The sequence below is a fragment of the Octopus sinensis genome, linkage group LG27, assembly GCF_006345805.1.
Source record: "Octopus sinensis linkage group LG27, ASM634580v1, whole genome shotgun sequence".
Lineage (NCBI taxonomy): Eukaryota > Metazoa > Mollusca > Cephalopoda > Octopoda > Octopodidae > Octopus > Octopus sinensis.
The window spans coordinates 12183481-12206110 of NC_043023.1; the positions used below are offsets into that span (position 1 = coordinate 12183481).

At 37.1% G+C, this 22630-nt stretch overlaps 3 protein-coding genes across 4 annotated transcripts in view; 2 read left to right on the forward strand and 1 right to left on the reverse strand.

Annotated features, from left to right (window-relative positions):
* LOC115225462 (zinc finger protein 208-like) overlaps positions 1–22459 on the reverse strand; it is a 524237-nt gene extending 501778 nt beyond the window's left edge. Inside the window, exons 1-4 of the mRNA XM_029796419.2 lie at positions 22281–22459; positions 18494–19939; positions 5105–5275; positions 4608–4855 (exon numbers count right to left, since the gene is read on the reverse strand). Coding sequence (XP_029652279.2) covers positions 4608–4855; positions 5105–5275; positions 18494–19394 — 1320 coding nt within the window. The 5' untranslated portion in view covers positions 19395–19939; positions 22281–22459. The remainder of the gene's footprint in view (positions 1–4607; positions 4856–5104; positions 5276–18493; positions 19940–22280) is intronic.
* Positions 1–22630, forward strand: part of LOC115225160 (zinc finger protein OZF-like) — a 328337-nt gene that overhangs the window by 98579 nt on the left and 207128 nt on the right. The window lies entirely within an intron of this gene.
* LOC115225067 (zinc finger protein 436-like) lies at positions 7369–13002 on the forward strand. 2 transcript variants are annotated; one of them, XM_036514300.1, is made up of 3 exons: positions 7369–7611; positions 9004–9763; positions 12805–13002. In XM_036514300.1, the coding sequence occupies exons 2-3, from the start codon at positions 9376–9378 to the stop codon at positions 12933–12935; spliced, it is 519 nt and encodes a 172-aa protein (XP_036370193.1). In that variant the 5' UTR covers positions 7369–7611; positions 9004–9375; the 3' UTR covers positions 12936–13002. The 2 variants fall into 2 exon arrangements, with proteins under 2 accessions (XP_036370193.1, XP_036370192.1); XM_036514299.1 differs by lacking the exon at positions 12805–13002 and adding an exon at positions 10369–10744 and having other exon boundaries at positions 9004–9820.

Here is a 22630-nt window from a genome sequence, read left to right on the forward strand (position 1 = left end):
TATCTTGTATATATATATATATATATATATATATATGTGCTGATGGAGCACGACATCAAAAGCTCTGCAGTTGGTCTCAAGATGAACCACATGAAAACGAAGTTCATGCGGTCAGACAATGTACCAACAGGTCGAATGGTGATCGGCAGTGATGAAATAGAGGAGGTAAAGGAATATGTCTACCTGGGACAGGAAGTGAATATGTGCCGAGGTATCGAAAAGGAGATCTCACGGTGAGTAAGGGCCAGATGGAAGGCGTTTAATGGCATAAGGGATGTGCTGAAGGGAAGGTTGGACAGGACCACCCGCGCTTACCTCATCAACATTACAGTTCTACCTGCAATGTTATATGGTAGTGAAAGATGGGCTACCACAAAGAGAGAAGAGCAGAGACTGGTAATGGTTCAAAGAACCATGGAAAGGTCAATGCTTGGAATCTCGTTGAGAAAGCACATAAGTAGCAAGATCATCAGAAAGAAGTCCGGCGTGAGAGATGTCATCGCAGAGTATACACGCAGCAAGTATAGATAGGCTGGACACATCGCCCAGCTCACCGATAATCGGTGGACGCACGCAGTTGTTGATTGGTACCCGCACGAGCGGAAAAGACTAACCGGAAGACCTCCACGTCGGTGGAGTTACGACTTCAGGAGGACGATTGGGATCACGTGGATGAGAAAGGCGCGATCCAGAGAGGAGTGGACAGCGTGCTGTGACCAGCGGTGTCAAATGGACACCCAACAGACTGGTCGGTCAAGGTGATATATATATATATACACGTACATATATATGTATACACACGTATATATATATATATATATATATATATATATATATATATATATATATATATATATATATTTATATATATATATATATACGTGTGTATACATATATATATATGTATATACACAAACATAGATATATAAATGATGACACAGACGGGCTGAGGTCGGTTTTCGTTGTTTCAGGTTTCTTTATTTTCGAACAAATCAATTACATTTGGTAAAGATTTCCAGGTAAATTATGAGTGAAATTTAGCATTTAGGATTTTTTACACAAACAGTATAGGACTTGTATTGACTCTACCAGTTGAGACTGTGTTATTAGTTATACTACACTACACCCAGGTCCTTCCCTGTGTTGGCTCTTGAACCTACGGTCAGCCATGGACAGCATTATGACTTTATATACATGTCATATATTTTATTTATTCTTGTGAATATATGCATAAATGGAAGTGTGTAAGTATACATGAATGTATGTGTTTATGTATATATTTGTCTGTATTTATATGCGTAATCAATGCTGGTGTGATTACGTCCCTGTTTGGTAAAAGCGTCCGATACATACATACACAGATATACACATACATACATACACACATATATACATACATACATACACACATATATACATACATACACACATATATACATATATATATACACATACATACATACGTACATACATACACATATACATACATACATACACACATACATATATACATACGCACATACATACATTCACACACATACATACAAACACACATACATACATACACTCATACACACACACACACACGTACCAATAAGTCCTGGGGTCTCTTTGCTCGACTAAATGCGGTGCTCCAGCATGGCCGCAGTCAAATGACTGAAACAAGTAAAAGAGTATGTTTACAGCTATTCCATGACATCAGGACAGTATTCAAGAGTAACAGAACACTTCGCAAATATCTCCTTCAAGTAAAACCACCAACAGAGGAGAATATGACCAAAAACTGCGTGTACTCCATCCCATGCAGCTGTGGTAGGTTATACAAAGGTGAAACATGCCACCCCCATAAATAAGGGTTGAGGAGCATCACAAAGCTGTGACACAGGGAGATATTGATAAATTGGGTATAGCTGATTATGTATGGAAAAATAGAGACCACCTCCCAATGTGGGATGAAGTTAAAATAGTAGACAGAGAACACCACTGGAATATAAGAAAACTAAAAGAAGCAGCACATATTCTAGGACACAACAACCTCCTAAGCAGACCGAGTGCAGATATGAGCAGCATATGGGAACTGGTATTAAGGAAGGATCAAGGTGGTGAGCTGGCAGAGACGTTAGCACGCCAGGCGAAATGCTTGGCAGTATTTCGTCTGCCGTTACGCTCTGAGTTCAAATTCCGCCAAGGTCGACTTTGCCTTTCATCCTTTCGGGGTCGATAAATTAAGTACCAGTTATGCAGTGGGGTCGATATAATCGACTTAGTCCGTTTTCCTCTCTGTGTTTAGCCCCCTGTGGGTAGGAAAGAAATAGGTATTAAGGAAGATAGAAGAATATTAGATGAGTGAATTTTAAATTTTATAAATCTAATATTCTCCTAAGCACATAACAAGTGATGAGCGATAAGATACAATCACTTGAGTAAGGAATGACCATGCTTCTTTTTCTCTTTTAATAATGCTTGTTCTTGTTTCAACCATGATCGCCTCTGCGTAGTTATTTGTGTTGTTGTTTATTTTGTAAAGCAGAGGGTTGCTAGCACATCACCCGCTACCCATCTCGAAAGAGTCCAGAAGCTGGCTACCCACATGGTTCTTGGTCTCAAGCATTTGTCTTATGAAGAAAGGCTGAAGACGCTCAACCATTATTCTCTCGAAAAACGCCACCGCCGTGGTGATCTCATTCTCGCTCACATCATAAGCAGAAAGTGTAAACTCTCGAAAGAGCTGTTCTGCACTCCTGCTCCAGAGCGTCGGCTGCGGGGTCACTCCAAAAAGCTCTATCTGCAACGATTTCATCTCAATCGAAGGAGAGGAGCTTTCTCCGTGGAATAAGCTGCCGGATGAAATAGTGAAGATGCCGACGACCGCTAGGTTCAGTCTCCATTGACCAGAAATGGCCTGAACTTTTTGCATGAACACCCTCCTTGTACATAACTCCATGTCCCCCTACATGGGGTTGCTTTTTGCATTTTGAGCAAAAAATTAACTTAACTTCCCATCCACACATTTACCAATATGGGGCCCTAAGAAAATCTGATAACAGGTATAGATGCAAATCTAATTACTTGTCGCCTTTTAAAATGTGGCATAACATGGTGATCGGTCGACTTACAACACCTTTCTTCATCTTGAGTTTATTTGGTAGAGTGTGCTTGTTAACTTGACAACAAGGTCATGGTGAGATATTATTGGCTGTAAGCAAATGAGTCCATTTTACTATGATTTAACATTTAATGTCTTATCTTGCCATTTTGCTGCATATGTTGTGGTGCAAACACCACATGCCAAAAAATTTCAGTTTTTCTATTTCTTCGTAGAAGGGAGTCCATGCTTCTGCCTCATATAAAAAAATACTCAAAATACAAGATTTCTATTATTTTAGTTGTCAGACTGATATCATGTTCACACAAGTACATATATCATATTAAATACACAACTGAAAGCGCTACTACTTGTTTGATACTGTTATGATTCTTGAACAGGAATATTTATAAAATGCGCCATGTATCTTAACCCTTTCATTACCATATTTCTGTTGAGATGCTCTGTGTTTCCTTCAATTAATTTTAAATATAACAAAGAATTTAGTAAAATAACTTCATTATCATTAAGCTAGTGTTAGGAACATAAATTGTGACTGAGGTTTCGTGGAAGATTTTAATTTAAAATTTATAACAAGACATTTATATTAAAGAGCCAGAGGTGGTTTCAGGTAGGTTGGTATCAAAAGGGTTAAGAATTGTTTCTCTATTATATATTTTAACCCTTTTGTTAGCATACTTCTGTTGAGATGCTGTGTTTCTTTCAATTAATTTTAAATATAACAAAGAATTTAGTAAAATAACTTCATTATCATTAAGCTAGTGTTAGGAACATAAAATGTGACTAAGGTTTGATGGAAGATTTTAATTCAGAACTTATGATAACAAGACATTTGTACTACAGTGCCAGAGGTGGTTTCACATGGGTTGGTATTGAAAGGGTTAAGGGCATAGAGCCAAAGAAACCAAGCCCAATCTGACAGGAACGTGGAGCAGCACTCTGGCTTGCCAGCTCATGTCACACTTTCCCATCAAAGCCTGCATAGAAGACGGATGATAAAAATGGATGTTAGAGGAGGATGATGAAAACACAACAAAGACAAAAATCAATGTCACTCAAAACTTTTATTCCTTATTCCCATTCCTTTATTCTCACATAACAAATTCCTCAAAATTCCAGCACAATCCTCTTCAGAAATCAAAGTCATCTCTGTGTTGATATATTTAGATATATAAATGATATTGAAGTTGTGATTCATGAATTTCATGTTGACATCCAAGAAACTGAAGTTGATAATGTCAAGCTTGAAGAGGTATAAACCCTGTCTTTTAGCAGACAAAATATTCATTAATTGGTATGTTGTAATAAATTTTGATATTCATACGGTTACACTTGTGTATGAATATTCAAATGTGTAATTAAGTGGCGTTTTTGAGAGAATGACTCACCACAGGTATTACAATGATATGGCTTCTCTCCTATATGAATAAGTTTGTGATTAGATAAGTTGATTTTTTGAAAGAATGATTTACCGCAGATATCACACTGATATGCATTCGTAACTGGTCAAGTTACTATTTCTAGAAAATGATTTACCGCAGATATTACAAGGATATGCTTTCTCTCCTGTATGTGTAAGTTTGCGTTTAATCAACTCACCAATTTGAATGAAAGATTTACCACGAATATTACAATGATATGGCTTCTCTCCTGTATGAATATGTTTGTGACGAGTTAAATCACTATTATGAGAAAATGATTTACCACAGATATCACATGGATATGGTTTTCTCCAGTATGAATACGTTTGTGACTAGTCACATTTATATGGCTTTTCTTCTGTATGTGAAAGTTCGTGTTTAGCCAAGGCATCACTCCGAGAGTAAGATTCACCACAGATATCACAACGATATGGCCTCACTCCTGTATGTGTATGTTTGTGACAAGTTAAGGTACCATTTTGAGAAAATGATTTGCCACAGATATCGCAATGATATGGTTTTTCCCCAGTATGAATATGTTTGTGACTGGTCAAGTTACTATTTCTAGAGAATGATTTGCCACAGATATTACAATGATATGCTTTCTCTCCTGTATGTGTATGTTTGTGTTTAGTCAAGTTACTATTTAGAGAGAAAGATTTACCACAGATGTTACAATGATATGGCTTCTCACCTGTATGAACACGTTTGTGATAAGTTAAAGAGCTATTATGAGAAAATGATTCACCACAGATATCACAATGATACGGATTTTCCCCTGTATGAGTACGCTTGTGCCTAGTCACATGGCCACTTTCAGAAAATGATTTACCACAGATGTCACAATGATATGGTTTTTCTCCCGTATGTGTACGTTTGTGTCTAAACAAGACACCACTTCGAGAGAATGATTTACCACAAATATCACAATGATATGGCTTCTCTCCTGTATGTGTACGTACGTGAATAGTCAAGGAACTACTTTGAGAGAATGATTTATCACAGGTATTGCAATGAAATGGCTTCTCTCCCGTATGTGTAAGTATGTGGCTAGTCAAGGAACCTCTTTGAGAGAATGATTTACCACAGATATCACAGTGGTATGGCCTCTCACCTGAATCAGGTTTGTTTGGTTTTCTTAAATCATTCATTATAAGATAATAATTTCTCATACGTATCACAATGATAATGATTTTTTCATTTCTATGAATGTATTTGTGTTCAGTTGTGTCAGTATTTTCAGAGAATAATTTAACACTGTGTTTCTTTCATCTGTGTTCCTGCTTAACATCTAAAACGGCAGATTTAAACAGTTAAAACTTTTGTAAATTTATCCAAGCTTAATTAACCAAGCAATCACCTTCTCTACATTCCAAACAGCGAAGAAAAGTGAATGTTGCTATCAATTCCATCATAGAAGAAATATTTTCATATCATTTGTCATTGATGCATTGATGAATGTGCCTTATGAATATATGGTCTTCCTTTAATTGATGAAAGTCAATAGAAATATCAGAGGCACATCTGAATGGAGAGATTTCTTTAACGTCAACATGATGTGATATTCTGAAATAGAAAAAGAAGCAGTGAGATAAAGAGAATCGTTAAACGACATGGTAATTCAACGTTGCAAATCTTACATCAACACTGTCATCCATTTAATGTCAATGTCTGCAGGGGTCGGGGTTCATTGAGGCATTGAAAGTTTAAAAATATATGAAAATGGTTGGAGGGTGAAATTTCCGTAGGTTCCACCCACCCCATGCCCCGTTTTTTCTCGACACCCCCAAAAGTGTTTCGTGGCACATAAGGTGGTCACCATAAATCATTAAACGAGAATAAAAATAATTCCAACGATACCGGGATAGGGGTTTCTCACCCCCTTTTCCTAATAAAAAGAAGGGGTTCGCGGTACATTACGAAGTCAGGGTACTTGGGACTACATTGATCTTTTCATGTTGTGGTTTAGACACTATCTTCTCTTTTTCTTTGTTTTTGTGCCCGGGTCAGACGCTTTCGGAAACTCACGATGTGAATTTTCCGAGGCCTTTCCCCCCCGAGTCCCATTTCGCGCATTTTTCTGTCATATTCGTTTAAGGCAAGTTGTTTTACACCTATTTTCTTTTTGGTTTTTATAATCGGGTCAAACGCTTTATTTTGACCCGATTATTTTTTTACGTTAAAGAAGATCGTTCAGGTGAAAGTATCAAAGCTTACCCGAAATTCTACGATATCCCACAGTCCCCGAAAAAGATTTTGGTAACAAAAAAAGTATGTAATCATCATTTCAGTTTGGAAGTTATTAATTAAGACGAGTAAATATATTTTCTTAATTGTTGTCAGGTTCCCGCTTCGAAAAATAATTACTGTAACATCGGGAAGTTCACAGAATTCTATTATTCACATCATTATTATTATTATTATTAGTAGTAGTAGTAGTAGTATCACCTTTACAGCCTTAAAGGAAATCTTTATCAACTTACCGTATTCACAAATAAGCAACGAGTCAGTGAATCACTAATTAAGGACCTTAATTAAGAATTTAAAAGACGCAAGGTTGAGGTGTTGTGTTGTTATTTCCCTTTACACGATTGTATTTCTGCTATGCTCCAATAGATGGCTCTACTGGAGAATTTAAATACAATCATATAAAAAGGAATTAAAATGTTTAGATTCAAATAATTGGGAGGAAATTTGGGATCTTTTCGGTTTGAACGGCAGTTTTTTTTAATAATTTCTACGTAACTAAACACTTTTAAACTTCGTATACTGGTAGAATGTGTTTATAAAACATCTTTTTCTCTTGGCTTTATTGAGAAAATTCTATGGTTTCTAAGATATTTGCTGTTTTTTTCTTCAATTTCAACCAATCAATGACGTCTATTGAGGTGAAAATTTGAAAAATGTTGAAGGGAGGTTCCTGACAGAAAGGGACAAAGAAAAATCAGTGGAGCCATCTATTGGAAGAAAGAAAATCATGTAAAGGGAAATAACCTCTACAACACTTCAATCTCGCTTCTTTTAAATTCTTAATTAAGGTGCTTAATTACTGCTTCACTGACTCGTTCCTTATTTGTGAATACGGTAAGTTGATAAAGATTTCCTTGAAAGCTGTAAAGGTGATAATACTACTACTAATAATAATAATAATGTGAATAACAGAATTCTGTGAACCTCTCGATGTTACAGTAATTATTTTTCGAAGCGGGAACCTGACAACAATTAAGAAAATATATTTACTCGTCTTAATTAATAACTTCCAAACTGAAATGTTGATCTGTTGTTTATGAAAACCTATGAACCACCGTTACATGTGATATAAAGGAAATTAATTGGTAAAATGCAAATAAAATAGTGTAATTAATTAGTAAAATCAGGGAAAACCGATTGAAGAATACCATATTAATACTAATGATGATGTAGGTTTGAAATTTTGCCGAGGCTTGCAGTGTTTGAGGGGATAGCGAAGTCGAATATATGGAACCCAGTATTTCCCGAAAGGGATGAAAGGCAAAGTCGATCTCGGCCGTATTTGCAGTCAGGAGTTTCCTTCGTTTCGGGGTCGCTATAATAATATATTTCTTTACTACCCACAAGGGGCTAAACACAGAGTGGACAAACAAGGACAGCCTGACGGATTAAGTCGATTACATCGACTCCAGTGCGTAACTGGTACTTAATTTATCGACCACGAAAGGATGAAAGGCAAAGTCGACCTCGGCGGAATTTGAACCCAGAACGTAACGGCAGACGAAATACGGCTACGCATTTCGCCCGGCGTGCTAATGTTTCTGCCAGTTCGCCGCCTTAGCCTATCATAATAATAATAATAATAGTGTTGATGACAATAATCTTTTGTACTTTAGACACAAGTTCAGAAAATTGGCGGGAGAAGCGGACGTCGCTTCCATGGAACAATGTGCCTAATGTTTCTTGTTTGTTTTTACCTCGAAAGGATGAAAGCCAAATTCTACCTGGATGGGATTTGAACTTTTAGAGTGTAGACGGACGAAATGCTGTTATGCATTTTGTTCGACATGTGAACGATTCTGCTAGTATAACGTATTATTGCATATGTATTGGGTTGTCCGGAAAGTTCGTGCCGATTTTTGAAGGAAAGAAAAAGGTCAATAAATACTTGCCAATACATTTTTAATCGACCAAATATGAACCGTTTTGTTGCACACTGCGTCTCCATCTTTCCTTTAACTTGAAAATACCCTCTTCCCAGAATTGAGGTGGTTTCATGCCAAAGAAAAAAGGTAATGGAGGAAAACAGGTTAGAATTTAGAGAAATGTAGAAACGCTTCATCTATGTACAGAATGTTGTAAAACTTTCAAAGCCTCAGTGAATTCTAACCCATGCAAACGTAGACATTAAATGGATGACAATGTTGATGTAAGATTTGCAATGTTGAAATTACTATGTCGTTTAACGATTCTCTTTATCTCACTGCTTCTTTTTTTCTATTTCAGAATATCACATCATGTTGACGTAAAAGAAATTTCTTCATTCAGATGTACCTTTGATATTTTGATTGACTTCCATCAATTAAAGGAAGACCATATATTCATAAGGCACATTCATCATCGCATCAATGACAAACGATAAGAAAATATTTCTTCTATGATGGAATTATGAGCAACATTTTTATTGTCTTCGCTGTTTGGAATGTAGAGAAGGTGATTGCTTGGATAAATTTACAAAAGTTTTAACTGTTTACATCTGCCATTTTAGATGTTAAACAAGAATACAGATGAAAGAAACACAGTGTTAAATTATTCTCTGAAAATACTGAACATAAATACATTCATAGAAATAAAAAAATCATTATCGTTGGGATACGTATGAGAAATTATTATCTTATAATGAATGATTTAAGAAAACCAAACAAACCTGATTCAGGTGAGAGGCCATATCACTGTGATATCTGTGGTAAATTATTCACTGAAGAAACAGTCTTGACCAAACACAAATGCATTGATACAGGTGAGAAACCACATCACTGTGATGTCTGTGGTAAATCATTCTCTCAAAGTAGTTCTTTGACTAGGCACGTACGTACACATACGGGAGAAAAACCATATCATTGTGACATCTGTGGTGAATCATTTTCTGAAAGTGGCCACGTGACTATGCACAGGCGTACTCATACAGATGAGAAGCCATATCATTGCAATATCTGTAGTAAATCATTCTCTCGAAGTAGTGACTTGTTTAGACACCAACGTACACATACGGGAGAAAAACCTTATCATTGTGATCTCTGTGGTGAATCATTTTCTCAAAATAACTCTTTAACTTATCACATACGTGTTCATACAGGTGAGAAGCCATATCATTGTAACATCTGTGGGAAATCTTTCTTTCTAAATAGTAACTTAACAATACACAGACGTATTCATACAGGAGAGAAGCCATATCATTGTGATATCTGTGATAAATCATTCTCTAGAAATAGTCATTTGACTCGTCACAAATATATTCATACTGGAGAAAAACCATATCATTGTGATATCTGTGATAAATCATTCTCTAGGAATAGTGACTTGACTAAACATAAACGTATTCATACTGGAGAAAAACCATATCATTGTGACATCTGTGATAAATCATTCTCTAGGAATAGTGACTTGACTAAACATAAACGTATCCATACTGGATAAAAACCATATAATTGTGATATCTGTGATAAATCATTCTCTACGAATAATCATTTGACTAATCACAAACATATTCATACTGGGTAAAAACCTTATCAGTGTGATATCTGTGATAAATCATTCTCTACGAATAATCATTTGACTAATCAGAAACATATTCATACTGGGTAAAAACCTACATTTTATCTAGTCACACACTTATTCATATAGGAGAAAATCCATATCATTGTGATGTCTGTGGTAAATCATTCTCAAAAAGGCTACTTAAGTACACATTGGAGTATTCATACACAAGTGTAACTGTATGAATATCAAAATTTATTAAAACATGACAACAATTATGAGTACTTTGTCTGCTAAAAGACAGGGTTTATTCCTCTTCAAGCTTGACATTATCAACTTCAGTTTCTTGGATGTCAACATGAAATTCATGAATCACAACTTCAATATCATTTATATATCTAAATATATCAACACAGAGATGACTTTGATTTCTGAAGAGGATTGTGCTGGAATTTTGAGGAATTTGTTATGAGAGAATAAAGGAATGGGAATAAGGAATAAAAGTTTTAAGTGACATTGATTTTGTCTTTGTTGTGTTTTCATCATCATCCTCTAACATCCATTTTTAGCATCTGTCTTCTATGCAGGCTTGGATGGGAAAGTGTGACATGAGCTGGCAAGCCAGAGTGCTGCTCCATGTTCCTGTCAGATTGGGCTTGGTTTCTTTGGCTCTATGCCCTTAACCCTTTCAATACCAACCCAGCTGAAACCTGCTCTGGCTCTGTTGTACAAATGTCTTGTTATCATAAATTTTGAATTAAAATCTTCCACCAAACCTTAGTCACAATTTATGTTCCTAACACTATCTTAACGATAATGAAGTTATTTTACTAAATTCTTTGTTATATTTAAAATTAATTGAAGGAAACACAGAGCATCTCAACAGAAGTATGCTAACAAAAGGGTTAAAATATATAATAGAAAAACAATTCTTAACCCTTTCAATACCACCTCTGGCTCTTTAATATAAATGTCTTGTTATAAATTTTGAATTAAAATCTTCCACGAAACCTTAGTCACAATTTATGTTCCTAACACTAGCTTAATGATAATGAAGTTATTTTACTAAATTCTTTGTTATATTTAAAATTAATTGAAGGAAACACAGAGCATCTCAACAGAAGTATGCTAACAAAAGGGTTAAAATATATAATAGAGAAACAATTCTTAACCCTTTTGATACCAACCTACCTGAAACCACCTCTGGCTCTGTAGTGCAAATGTCTTGTTATCATAAGTTCTGAATTAAAATCTTCCACCAAACCTTACTCATAATTTATGTTCCTAACACTATCTTAATGATAATGAAGTTATTTTACTAAATTCTTTGTTATATTTAAAATTAATTGAAGGAAACACAGAGCATCTCAACAGAAATATGGTAATGAAAGGGTTAAGATACATGGCGCATTTTATAAATATTCCTGTTCAAGAATCATAACAGTATCAAACAAGTAGTAGCGCTTTCAGTTGTGTATTTAATTTGATATATGTATTTGTGTGAACATGATATCAGTCTGACAACTAAAATAATAGAAATCTTGTATTTTGAGTATTTTTTTCATATGAGGCAGAAGCATGGACTCCCTTCTACGAAGAAATAGAAAAGCTGAAATTTTTTCGCATGTGGTGTTTGGAGCACAACATATGCAGCAAAATGGCAAGATAAGACATTAAATGTAAAAATTTTTGTAAAATGTGATATGTCCAGTATCCAAGGCATACGGATGAGAATTCAGTGCAGATGGGTAGGAGATGTTTTCCAAAGACGAAATGATCACATTCCAAAAATTCTTCTGTAAGGCCAACAAGTGGCAGAGGAAGACATTTCCTTACATATACGGATAAGTTTAAGCAATAAATAAAATCTCTACAGCTTGATGTGATATCCTGGGAAAGCCATTGCCTAGATCCATCTGTATGGTGTAAAATGTGTTGATGAAAAAGAAGAATAGCAGACCTATATCCTGTAAGCAACAGACACATTCGCTCAATCCTTTGCACAATCAAAGTCATCAATGTCCCCATTTTGACTTCATAGCAAAATCCATTTCTGGACTCAAATTACATTCACGCATTCATTGCAAATAGATGCAGCGGTCTCATCGTTGCGGGTTCGAATCTCAGACTGGGCGATGTGTGTGTTTATGAGTCAAACACCTAAGCTCCATGCGGCCCCGGCAGAAGGTAATGGCAAACTTCTGCTGACTCTTTCACCACAACTTTCTCTCACTCTTTCCTCCTGCATCTTGCAGCTCACCTGCGACGGACCGGCGTCCCGTCCAGGTGGGGAACCTATATGCCAAGGAAACCGGGAAACTGGCCCTTATGAGCCAGGCATGGCTCGAGAAGGAACATACATACAGCTCTTCTAAGTGTTTTGTCTTTTTCTTTCTATTACTCTCCTAAGTCTTCTCCTTCAAATATAAACATTGAAACCATCTTGAGTGACTGCCATACACACACACATATTTATAATGATGACACAGATGGGCTGAGGTCCATTATTGTTGCTTCAGATATGTGTGGGACATTGCCACATATGTACACATACAGGAGAGAAGCCATATCATTGCAATATCTGTTGTAAATCATTCTCTCGAAGTGGTGACAGACGACTTATAGACAGGAATTTCACTGAGCAAAGAAGGGAATTCCGATTAGTCACAAGGGAGGGCTGAGAATTCAGATGGCCATTTGTGTTCACCCCAAACGTGTGTAGTTGATGAGAGCGGAATAAACAACAGACACAGGAGTGGCTGTGTGGTAAGTAGCTTGTTTACCAAACACATGATTCCGGGTTCAGTCCCACTGCATGGCACCTTGGCCAAGTGTCTTCTACTATAGCCTTGGGCCAACCAAAACCTTGTCAGTGGATTTGGTAGACGGAAACTGAAAGAAGCCCGTCATATATATATATATATATATATATATATATGTGCGTATTTGTGTGTATGTGTTTGGCCCCCTAGCATTGCTTGACAACCGATGCTGGTGTGTTTATGTCCCCCGTTACCTAGCGGTTCGGCAAAAAGAGACTGATAGAATAAGTACTGGGCTTACAAAAGAATAAGTCCTGGGGTCGAGTTGCTCGATGAAAGGTGGTGCTCCAGCATGGCCGCAGTCAAATGACTGAAACAAGTAAAAGAGAGTAAAATGAGAGGAAACCAATTAGAGAATACCACACTAATTAGTGTTGTCTTGTTTGTTAATGAGGCACTAAATAATTGGTAAGTTGATAAAGACTTACTTGAAGGTTATATTAATAATAGTAATGATGATGATGATGGTTTTCAATTTTGGCCCAGGACCAGCAATGTTTGAGGCGAGCAGAAAGTCGATTACATGTACCCCATATACCTTTAACGGGGTACTATTTAAGATGAGTGTTCCCGCTGCGCACATCCGGGATGGTTAGTCGATCCTATAGCGAGTACCTAGCGTGAGTACCTATGCAAATTAATAGATGGTTTTTTTTTTAAACAAAATAAATAATTTTTTTTACACCCGTAGTGTGTTATTTTTATTTAATTTGTTTAGAAAAAAATTATTTACTTTGTGTAAAAATTATTTATTTTGTTTAAAAAAAACCCATCTATGATCTTTTCGGTTTGAACGGCAGTTTTTTAAAATAATTTCCACGTAACTAAACACTTTTAAACTTCGTGTACTGGTAGAATGTGTTTATAAAACATCTTTTTCTCTTGGCTTTATTGAGAAAATTCTATAGTTTGTAAGATATTTGTTGTTTTTTTTCTTCAATTTCTGCAATTTCAACCAATTAATGACGTCTTTTGAGGTAAAAAACATTCTGTGCTGTATGAATATGTCCCTCATTTAAGAAACAGATTGGGTTTATCTACATGTGTGAATAAAAAAAGATACCCTAACCCTAAAATAGATTGAAATGCAATAGATCGATACTAGGGTCATAATTATGGGTGACAATTTCATATGACACCGCTAGAAAAAACTGCCGTTCAAACCGAAAAGATCCCCATCTATTATTTACTTTGGGTAAAAAAAGTTATTTTGTGTAAAAATTATTTCTTTTGTTTAAAAAAACCCTATTTGTTTAAAAAAAAAAACATCTATTAATTTGCACATGCGCACTCGCACAAGGTGTTCGTGGTAGGGTCGACTAGTGATGACTAGCTAGCGCGGGTGTATGCACGTGGATGACTCTTCTTAAATAATACTAGATCTGTTATTTTAAAAAACAGCCCTGGTTCGAGTGTTACATGTGGTATGAATTAAATCGTTGGAAGATTTTGTGGCTTAACGGTAATTCAAAATTTTTTATTATTACATTTCTGATGATGTAGATTACGATGATAATACTTTTCAGATTGTGTAGATTACGATTATACACGAATTATTTGTGTAAAACTCGGAATTTGTTGGAATAAACTTTTCTAGGCGTAGGAGTGGCTGTGTGGTAAGTAGCTTGCTTACGAACCACATGGTTCCAGGTTCACTCCTACTGCGTGGCACCTTGGGTAAGTGTCTTCTGCTATAGCCTGAAAGAAGCCCGTCGTATATATATACGTGTATGTGTGTTTGTCCCCCCCCCCAACATCGCTTGACAACCGATGCTGGTGTGTTTACGTCAGCAGAAGAGACCGATAGAATAAGTACTAGGCTTACAAAGAATAAGTCCTGGGGTCTGTTTGCTCGACTAAATGCGGTGCTCCAGCATGGCCCGAGTCAAATGACTGAAACGAGTAAAAGAGTATGTTTACAGCTATTCCATGACATCAGGACAGTATTCAAGAGTAACAGAACACTTCGCAAATATCTCCTTCAAGTAAAACTACCAATAAGAAGAAGATATGGCCAAAAACTGCATGTATTCCATCCCATGCAGCTGTGGTAGGGTATACAAAAGCCAAACATGCCACCCCCTCAAAATAAGGGTAGAGGAACATCGCAAAGCTGTGACACAGGGAGATATTGATAAATCAGGTATGACTGATTATGTATGGAAAAATGGCGACCACCTTTAGTCAATAAAAGTTGATAAAAATATCAGAGGCACATCTGAATGAAGAAATTTCTTTGACGTCAACATGATGTGATATTCTGAAATAGAAAAAGAAGCAGTGAGATAAAGAGAATCATTAGTAATTCAACATTGCAAATCTTACAACATCAACACTGTCATCCATTTAATGTCGATGTTTGCAGGGGTCAGAATCCATTGAGACATTGAAACTTTTACAACATTCCGTATATAGATGAATCGCTTCAACATTTCTCTAATTATTTATGTTTTCCTCTCATTTCACCTGTAAAGTGGCATGGCTTAGTGGTTAGGGTATATGCCTCCAATTCTAAGGCTGTGAGTTCAATTCCCAGTCACACATTGTGTCCCCAAACCAATTTATTTCACTTCACATCAGTCCACTGTGGTGGTAAAAATGAGTTTCACCTGTAATTCAAAGGGCCTTCTCACCATCCGTGTCATGCTGTGCCTCACTGAAGACTATATCAAGGGCCCCCATGTCTGTGGAATACTCAGCCATTTGCATGTTAATTCCATGAGCAGGCTTTTCAGTTGATCGGATAAATTAAAACACAGAATGCCAGTTATTGTTTCAGCCAGGGACTGTGGCCATGCTGGAACACTTCAAAGAAGCGCTACTAGAAGTGGCCCTTCTTTAAAGGGCTACTTCTAGTCTCATGCACTTACAATCGTTGAACAGGCATATTTATAAAATACAGTTGTGATACCTGTGCCGGTGGCACATAAAAAGCACCATCTAAATGTGGCTGATGCCAACACCGCCCTAACTGGCTTCCATGCCGGTGGCACGTTAAAAGCACCAACCGATTGTGACCGCTGCCAGACTCCTCTGGCACCTGTGCCAGTGGCACGTAAAAAGCACCCACTACACTCACGGAGTGGTTGGCATTAGGAAGGGCATCCAGCTGTAGAAACACTGCCGGATCAGACTGGAGCCTGGTGCAGCCTCCTGGCTTCCCAGACCCCGGTTGAACCATCCAACCCATGCTAGCACGGAAAATGAACGTTAAACGATGATGATGATGATGTATCTTAAGGGCATACAGCCAAAGAAACCAAACCAAATCTGAGTGGAACACGGAGCAGAACTCTGGCTTGGAAGCTCAAGTCACACTTTCCCACTCATGCCTGCAAAGAAAAAGGACATGAAAGCATAGTGATGGTCTTATAGAGGCAGAGTTGATATTTGTTTTATTAAGCAGGTGATGCCTTACAATTGTACAATTGTCTAAATATATTCCTGTGTTTCGCTGTGTGTGTGTATATATATATATAGATCTATATATATATCAAGACTGGAGCCTGGTGCAGCCATCTGGTTCGCCAGCCCTCAGTCAAAATCGTCCAACCCATGCTAGCATGGAAAGCGGACGTTAAACAAAGATGATGATGATGATATATAATGTAAAAAGCACCCACTACATTCTCGGAGTGGTTGGCGTTAGGAAGGGCATCCAGCTGTAGAAACTCTGCCAAATCAAGATTGGAGCCTGGTGCAGCTATCTGGTTCACCAGCCCTCAGTCAAAATCGTCCAACTCATGCTAGCATGGAAGAAAGCAGACGTTAAACGATGATGATGACGACGAAAAGAGAACAAAGCCAAAATGAATGACACTTAAAACTATTATTATTCATTATTCACATTCCTTTATTCCCTCAAAATAAATTCTTGAAAAATCCAGCACAATCATCTCCAGGAATCAATGGCATGGCTGTGTTCATATATTTCCATATACACATGATAACAAGGTCCATATTCACGAATTTCATATTGACATTAATGGAACTGAAGTTGATAACATCAAGCTTGAAGATAAATAAACCTTGTCTTTAAACACAAAATATTCATAATCATTTTCCTGCTGTAATAAATATTGATATTGTTACACTTCTGTATGAATACTGTAAATCCCCGAGTATAGTCTGCCCTTGAGTATAATACGCAGGGGATTTTTAGGGGGCTGTACCTCCAAAAAACCTAAACCTTGTGTATAATACGCACTTCTCTAACTTGAGTCGTGCGTAATTAAGCCAGCAGCACCTAATCGAACGAACACTTCCGTGCATGGGTAATAAAATAATGGTGATGTTCTTAACTGTTATATGGGAATGTAAATATATTTGCAAATTGTTTTTGTTACATGTTATTCTGTGTTCTGAATACTTTTATTATAATAAATGTTGCTTACTGCAAGTTATGGATGATTCTTTTATGACTTCATTGCTTTCAGGTTTAGCTTAACCCTTTCATTACTGTATTTATTTTGAGGTGCTCTGTGTTTTTTCCAATTATTTTAAATATAACAAAGAATTTAGTAAAATAACATCATTATCATTAAGCTAGTGTTAGGAACATAAATTGTGACTAAGGTTTGGTGGAAGATTTGAATTCAAAACTTATGAAAACAAGACATTTATACTAAAGAGCCAGAGCCAGGTTAGTAATGAAAGGGTAAAGGTATTTTCATGCCCGACATCACAAAATGTGTCTGAATAAAAATTGTCGGACACAAATAGAGACTCGGAGATTGCTTAGAAAATATTTTTCAATTTTAACTCATATATAGTACGCACTAGGGATTTTGACCTTTAAATTTTGGGGGGAAAATGCGGATTATACTCAAGGATTTATGGTATATATTTATATATATATACCGTAAATCTTGGAGTATAGTCCACCCTTGAGTACAATACGCAGGAAATTTTTAGGGGGCTGTACCTCTGAAAAACCTAAATCTTGTGTATAATACACACCTCGTCTCTAACTTGAGTCAATAAGGTCTATATAACGTCCTTGGTTTGTAAAAATGTATACGGTAACGTCCTTTATTATTATTGTATATATAACATAATACAAACGTGTAGCTTTTTTGTGCATTTTGTTTGCAGAAAATAAAGAAATAACAGTAATAACGTTTAATGAATGTTGCTTACTGCAAGTTATGGATGATTCTTTTATGACTTCATTGCCTTCAAGCTTAGCTTAAGGTATTTTCGCGCCCGACATCACAAAATGCATCTGAATAAACATTGCCGGACAACAAATAGAGACTCAGACATTGCTGAGAAAATACTTTTCATTTTTAACCTCGTTATATAGTACGCACTAGGGATTTTGACCATTACATTTTGAGAAAAAACTCCAGATGATACTCAAGGGTTTAAGGTACTCACATGTGTACTTCAGTGGCGTTTTCGAAAGAAGGACTCACCACAGATATCACACTGATATGGGTTTTCTCCAGCATGAATACCTTTGTGACTAGTCAAGTGACTATTTCTAGAGAATGAGGTTCCACAGATATCACAATGATATGATTTCTCTCCTGTATGTGTAGGTTTGTGTTTAAGCAAGTGACTTTTTTGAGAGAAAGATTTACAACAGATATTACAATGATATGGCTTCTCTCCTGTATGAATACGTTTGTGAATAATTAAAGCGTTATTTTCAGCAAATGATTTATCACAGATGTCGCAATGATACGGCTTTTCTCCTGTATGTGTAGTTTTGTGTTTACTCAAATCACCACGCCGACAGAATGATTTACCACAGATATCACAAGGGTATGGCTTCTCACCCGAATGAATACGTTTGTGAATTGTTAGGTGACCGGATTCAGAGAACGATTTATCACAGATATCACAGTGAAATGGTTTTTCCCCGGTATGAATACGCTTATGAATAGTCAGCTTACTAGTTTCAGAAAATGATTTACCACAGATGTCACATTTATGAGGTCTTTCCCCAGTATGAACACGGTGGTGCCTAGTCAATTGACTGTTTCTGGAGAATGATTTACCACAGATATCACAATGAAATGGTTTCTCTCCTGTATGTGTAGGTCTGTGTTTAATCAAGTCTCCACTCTGAGTGAATGATTTACCACAGATATTGCAATGATACGGCTTCTCCCCTGTATGCGTACGCACGTGACGGGTCAACACAATACTTTGAGAGAATGATTTACCACAGACATTACAGTGATATGGTTTCACCGTTGTCTGAATGCATTTCTGTTTAGTTAAGACTCTTTCTTCAGTGAAAGACTTCTCTTCTGTATCAGCGATTTTTGGTTTATTTAAATTACTCATTTTAAGAGAATAATTTGTCATACATGACACAAAGATGTCTTTTTCATTCCAATGAATATGGTAGCATTCAGTTGCGTCACTATTTTCAGAGAATAATTTAATATTTACGGAGATGTACTTGCATAGCAGCACGGATTTTCGTCAGTGAACAGGTCGCGGTCTTAAAGCGACGAAAATATTTCGACAAATTAAACTTCAATGTTGAAGTGAATCGAACGGCTTTTGTGTGTTTCTTGAATGGCTTACAAACACCTTCCACGCTGCAATTTAATATTATATTTTTTTATCTCTGATTTTGTTTAATATCCAAAACAGATGAAAACTGTCAAGTCCTTTGTAAAGCTAATCAAGTTTATTTAACCTGTAATGCAATCATCTTCTCTACATTCCACACAGCAAAAACAAGAAAATGTTGCCGTTATTTCCATCATCCAGAAGAAATATTTTCCAATTCTTTATCATAGATTTTTACTTATATAAAGTAGTTGATTTATTGGTGAAAGCTTTGTAAATTCCTCGTCTTCCTTTAATTGATGATGCGGAATAAAATCATCGGATGTGATATTCTGAAATAGGAAAAGATGGATGGTTAAATGACTTAATTATTCAATATGGCAAATATTACATTAACTTTCATCCATTAAATGTCTATGTTTGCATGGACCAGAATCCATTGAAGCATTGAAAGTTTTACATTTTATCCATGGGTGAATTGTTTTTAGGTTTCTCTATATTTTTTTCTTTTATTCATTTCAGTCATTTGACTGCAGCCATGCTGGAGCACCGCCTTTAGTCGAGCAAATTGACCCAAGGACGTATTCTTTGTAAGCCAAGTACTTATTCTATCGGTGTCTTTTGCCGAACCACTAAGTTTACTCTTTTACTTGTTTCAGTCATTTAAATGTGGCCATGCTGGAGCACCGCCTTTAGTTGAGCAAATCGACCCTTGGACTTATTCTTTGTAAGCCTAGTACTTATTCTATCGGACTCTTTGCTGAACCGCTAGGTTACGGGGACGTAAACACACCAGCATCGGTTGTCAAGCAATGCTAGGTGGACAAACACAGACACACACACAAATATATATATATATATAGAGAGATATGATGGGCTTCTTTCAGTTTCCATCTACCAAATCTACTCACAAGGCTTTGGTCGGCTTGAGGCTATAGTAGAAGACACTTGCTCAAGGTGCCACGTAGTGGGACTGAACCGAGAACCATGTGGTTGGTAAGCAAGCTACTTACCACACAGCCACTCCTATGCCTATTTATTTATATTTTCCTCATTTTTTCTTTGCTTTCAACTGTTTCCCCTGTGAAGTGGCATGGTCTAGTGGTTAGCGTAAGGAGGTGAGTTTGATACCCAGTGGCACACTGTGCCCCCAAAGCACTTTATTTCACATTGCATCAGTCCACTCAGCCGGCAAAAATAAGTTGCATCTGTAATTCAAAGGGCCATCCATGTCATATTGTGTGTCATGCTAGATGCTCCTGAGGACTATATTTAGGGTCCACATGTCTGTAGAACCCTCAGCCATTTGCATGTTTCTTCTAACACAAAGACACACACATAATTGTATGAATGATACAGATTCCATGCACCAAATTCCCTCATAAGGCTTTAGTTGGCCCAGGGCTGTAGTAGAAGGCACTTTGTCTAGATGCCACATAGTGTGGGTCAACACAGGACCACTTGCTTTGAAAGCAAATATATGGTTCAATATCCTTTATTTATAATTTTGAGAAATATTTTTGGCTGCTATTTCCAGCAGCTTGTGTGATCTATGTAAAAGCCCTTTTACTGAACAAGGCCCTCATCATTCTCAGCATTTTAACATCCACTCTTCCGAGCTTGAAGCAGACATTCTACAGCTGGATGCCCTTCCTGTTGCCAATCCTCACCTGTTTCCAAGTGAAGTGATTTTCCACCAAGTCCAAACATATTTACATGGAACATGGGAAAGAAAGAACATCGCCTCCATGATGACAAGGCTTCAGTTGGCCCAGGGCTATAGTAGAAGTCACTTTGTCGAGATGCCATATAGTGTGGGTCAACACAGGACCACTTGCTTTGAAAGCAAATACATGATAAAAGCCATATGATGATTGCTATTTCTAGCATAGTAAACGACCAGCAGAGGATGAGTTTTAATGGGTATATGATTGTTCTTATTGTTTGGTTGGTAATGTGGTGATTAGACGAGGGTTACATGTAAATGAAGGTACTACTTAAGAAGAGAGGTCCCGGTGCAAATGAAGGTACTACTTAAGAAGAGAGGTCCCGGTGCAAATGAAGGTACTACTTAAGAAGAGAGGTCCCGGTGCAAATGAAGGTACTACTTAAGAAGAGAGGTCCCGGTGCGCTCACTCGCGCTAGCTAGTCGTGTTTTATTTACTTAGTTTTAAAAATTATTTACTTTGTGTTTGGCGTAACTTCGGTATAAGTACCGGATACATTTCGAGAAAGTGTTTATATATATATATATATATATATATATATGGGGGGTTAGGGTTAGGGGTGGGAGAAAAGGGTTTTTGTTATCTTCAGAAATGTAAACAAAGTCATGTTTGTACTTATACCGAAGGATCGCCTTGCGTTTTTCTGTTTTATTTACTTTGTTTAACAAAAATTATTTATTTTGTTTTATTTACTTTGCTAGGTAATCGTTGTAGGACCGACTAGTCATGACTAGCTAACCCGGATACGCGAGTACGCGCACCGGGACCACTGTTCGGTAGTAGTACCGAAAATCAAGAATAAAGATTCCCTAAATAGGACCAAAAACCATTTTAATTCTGTTGATTCGTTGCAAGACGTTGGCGGCATTCTAGTAAAAAAAGGAGGATATCCGTCCATCAAAAGGAAAAGATCCGGAGGGGAATATATTGTGAGATGGTAACTTACTGTGAGAGAAGGGTATCGGGACACCATGTGTTGGGAGTCGGAGCTAAGAGAGCCAGCAGCATCAGTTCTAGGGGCAGTGAGGGACCTGACTTGCCAAAAGGAAAAGAGGAACAGTCTTGGCAATTGGGTTCCTTTATACGTCCTTCACAATTTCCATTCAAGGCTGTTGCGATTTGCACATGCGTCGTCGCTGCCTGCATTGTCTCTTTCCGGGTTATTTTTTATGTTTAGCCCTGGGACAGTCCAAGGGGACACGGCGGGAATGATCCGTTGTTGAGAACAGGGCTCCCGGTGCGCGCACTTGCGTACTCGCGCATCCCCGCTTGCTAGTCGTGATTAGTCGATCTTTG

Bases quoted from the DNA above. Each gene is read 5' to 3' on its own strand.
- LOC115225067 (XM_036514299.1), top strand. From the start codon at position 9,376: ATGAGAAATTATTATCTTATAATGAATGATTTAAGAAAACCAAACAAA. The intron at 9,821-10,368 runs ACTCTTTAACTT...GGGTAAAAACCT, and splicing joins TGAATCATTTTCTCAAAATA to ACATTTTATCTAGTCACACA.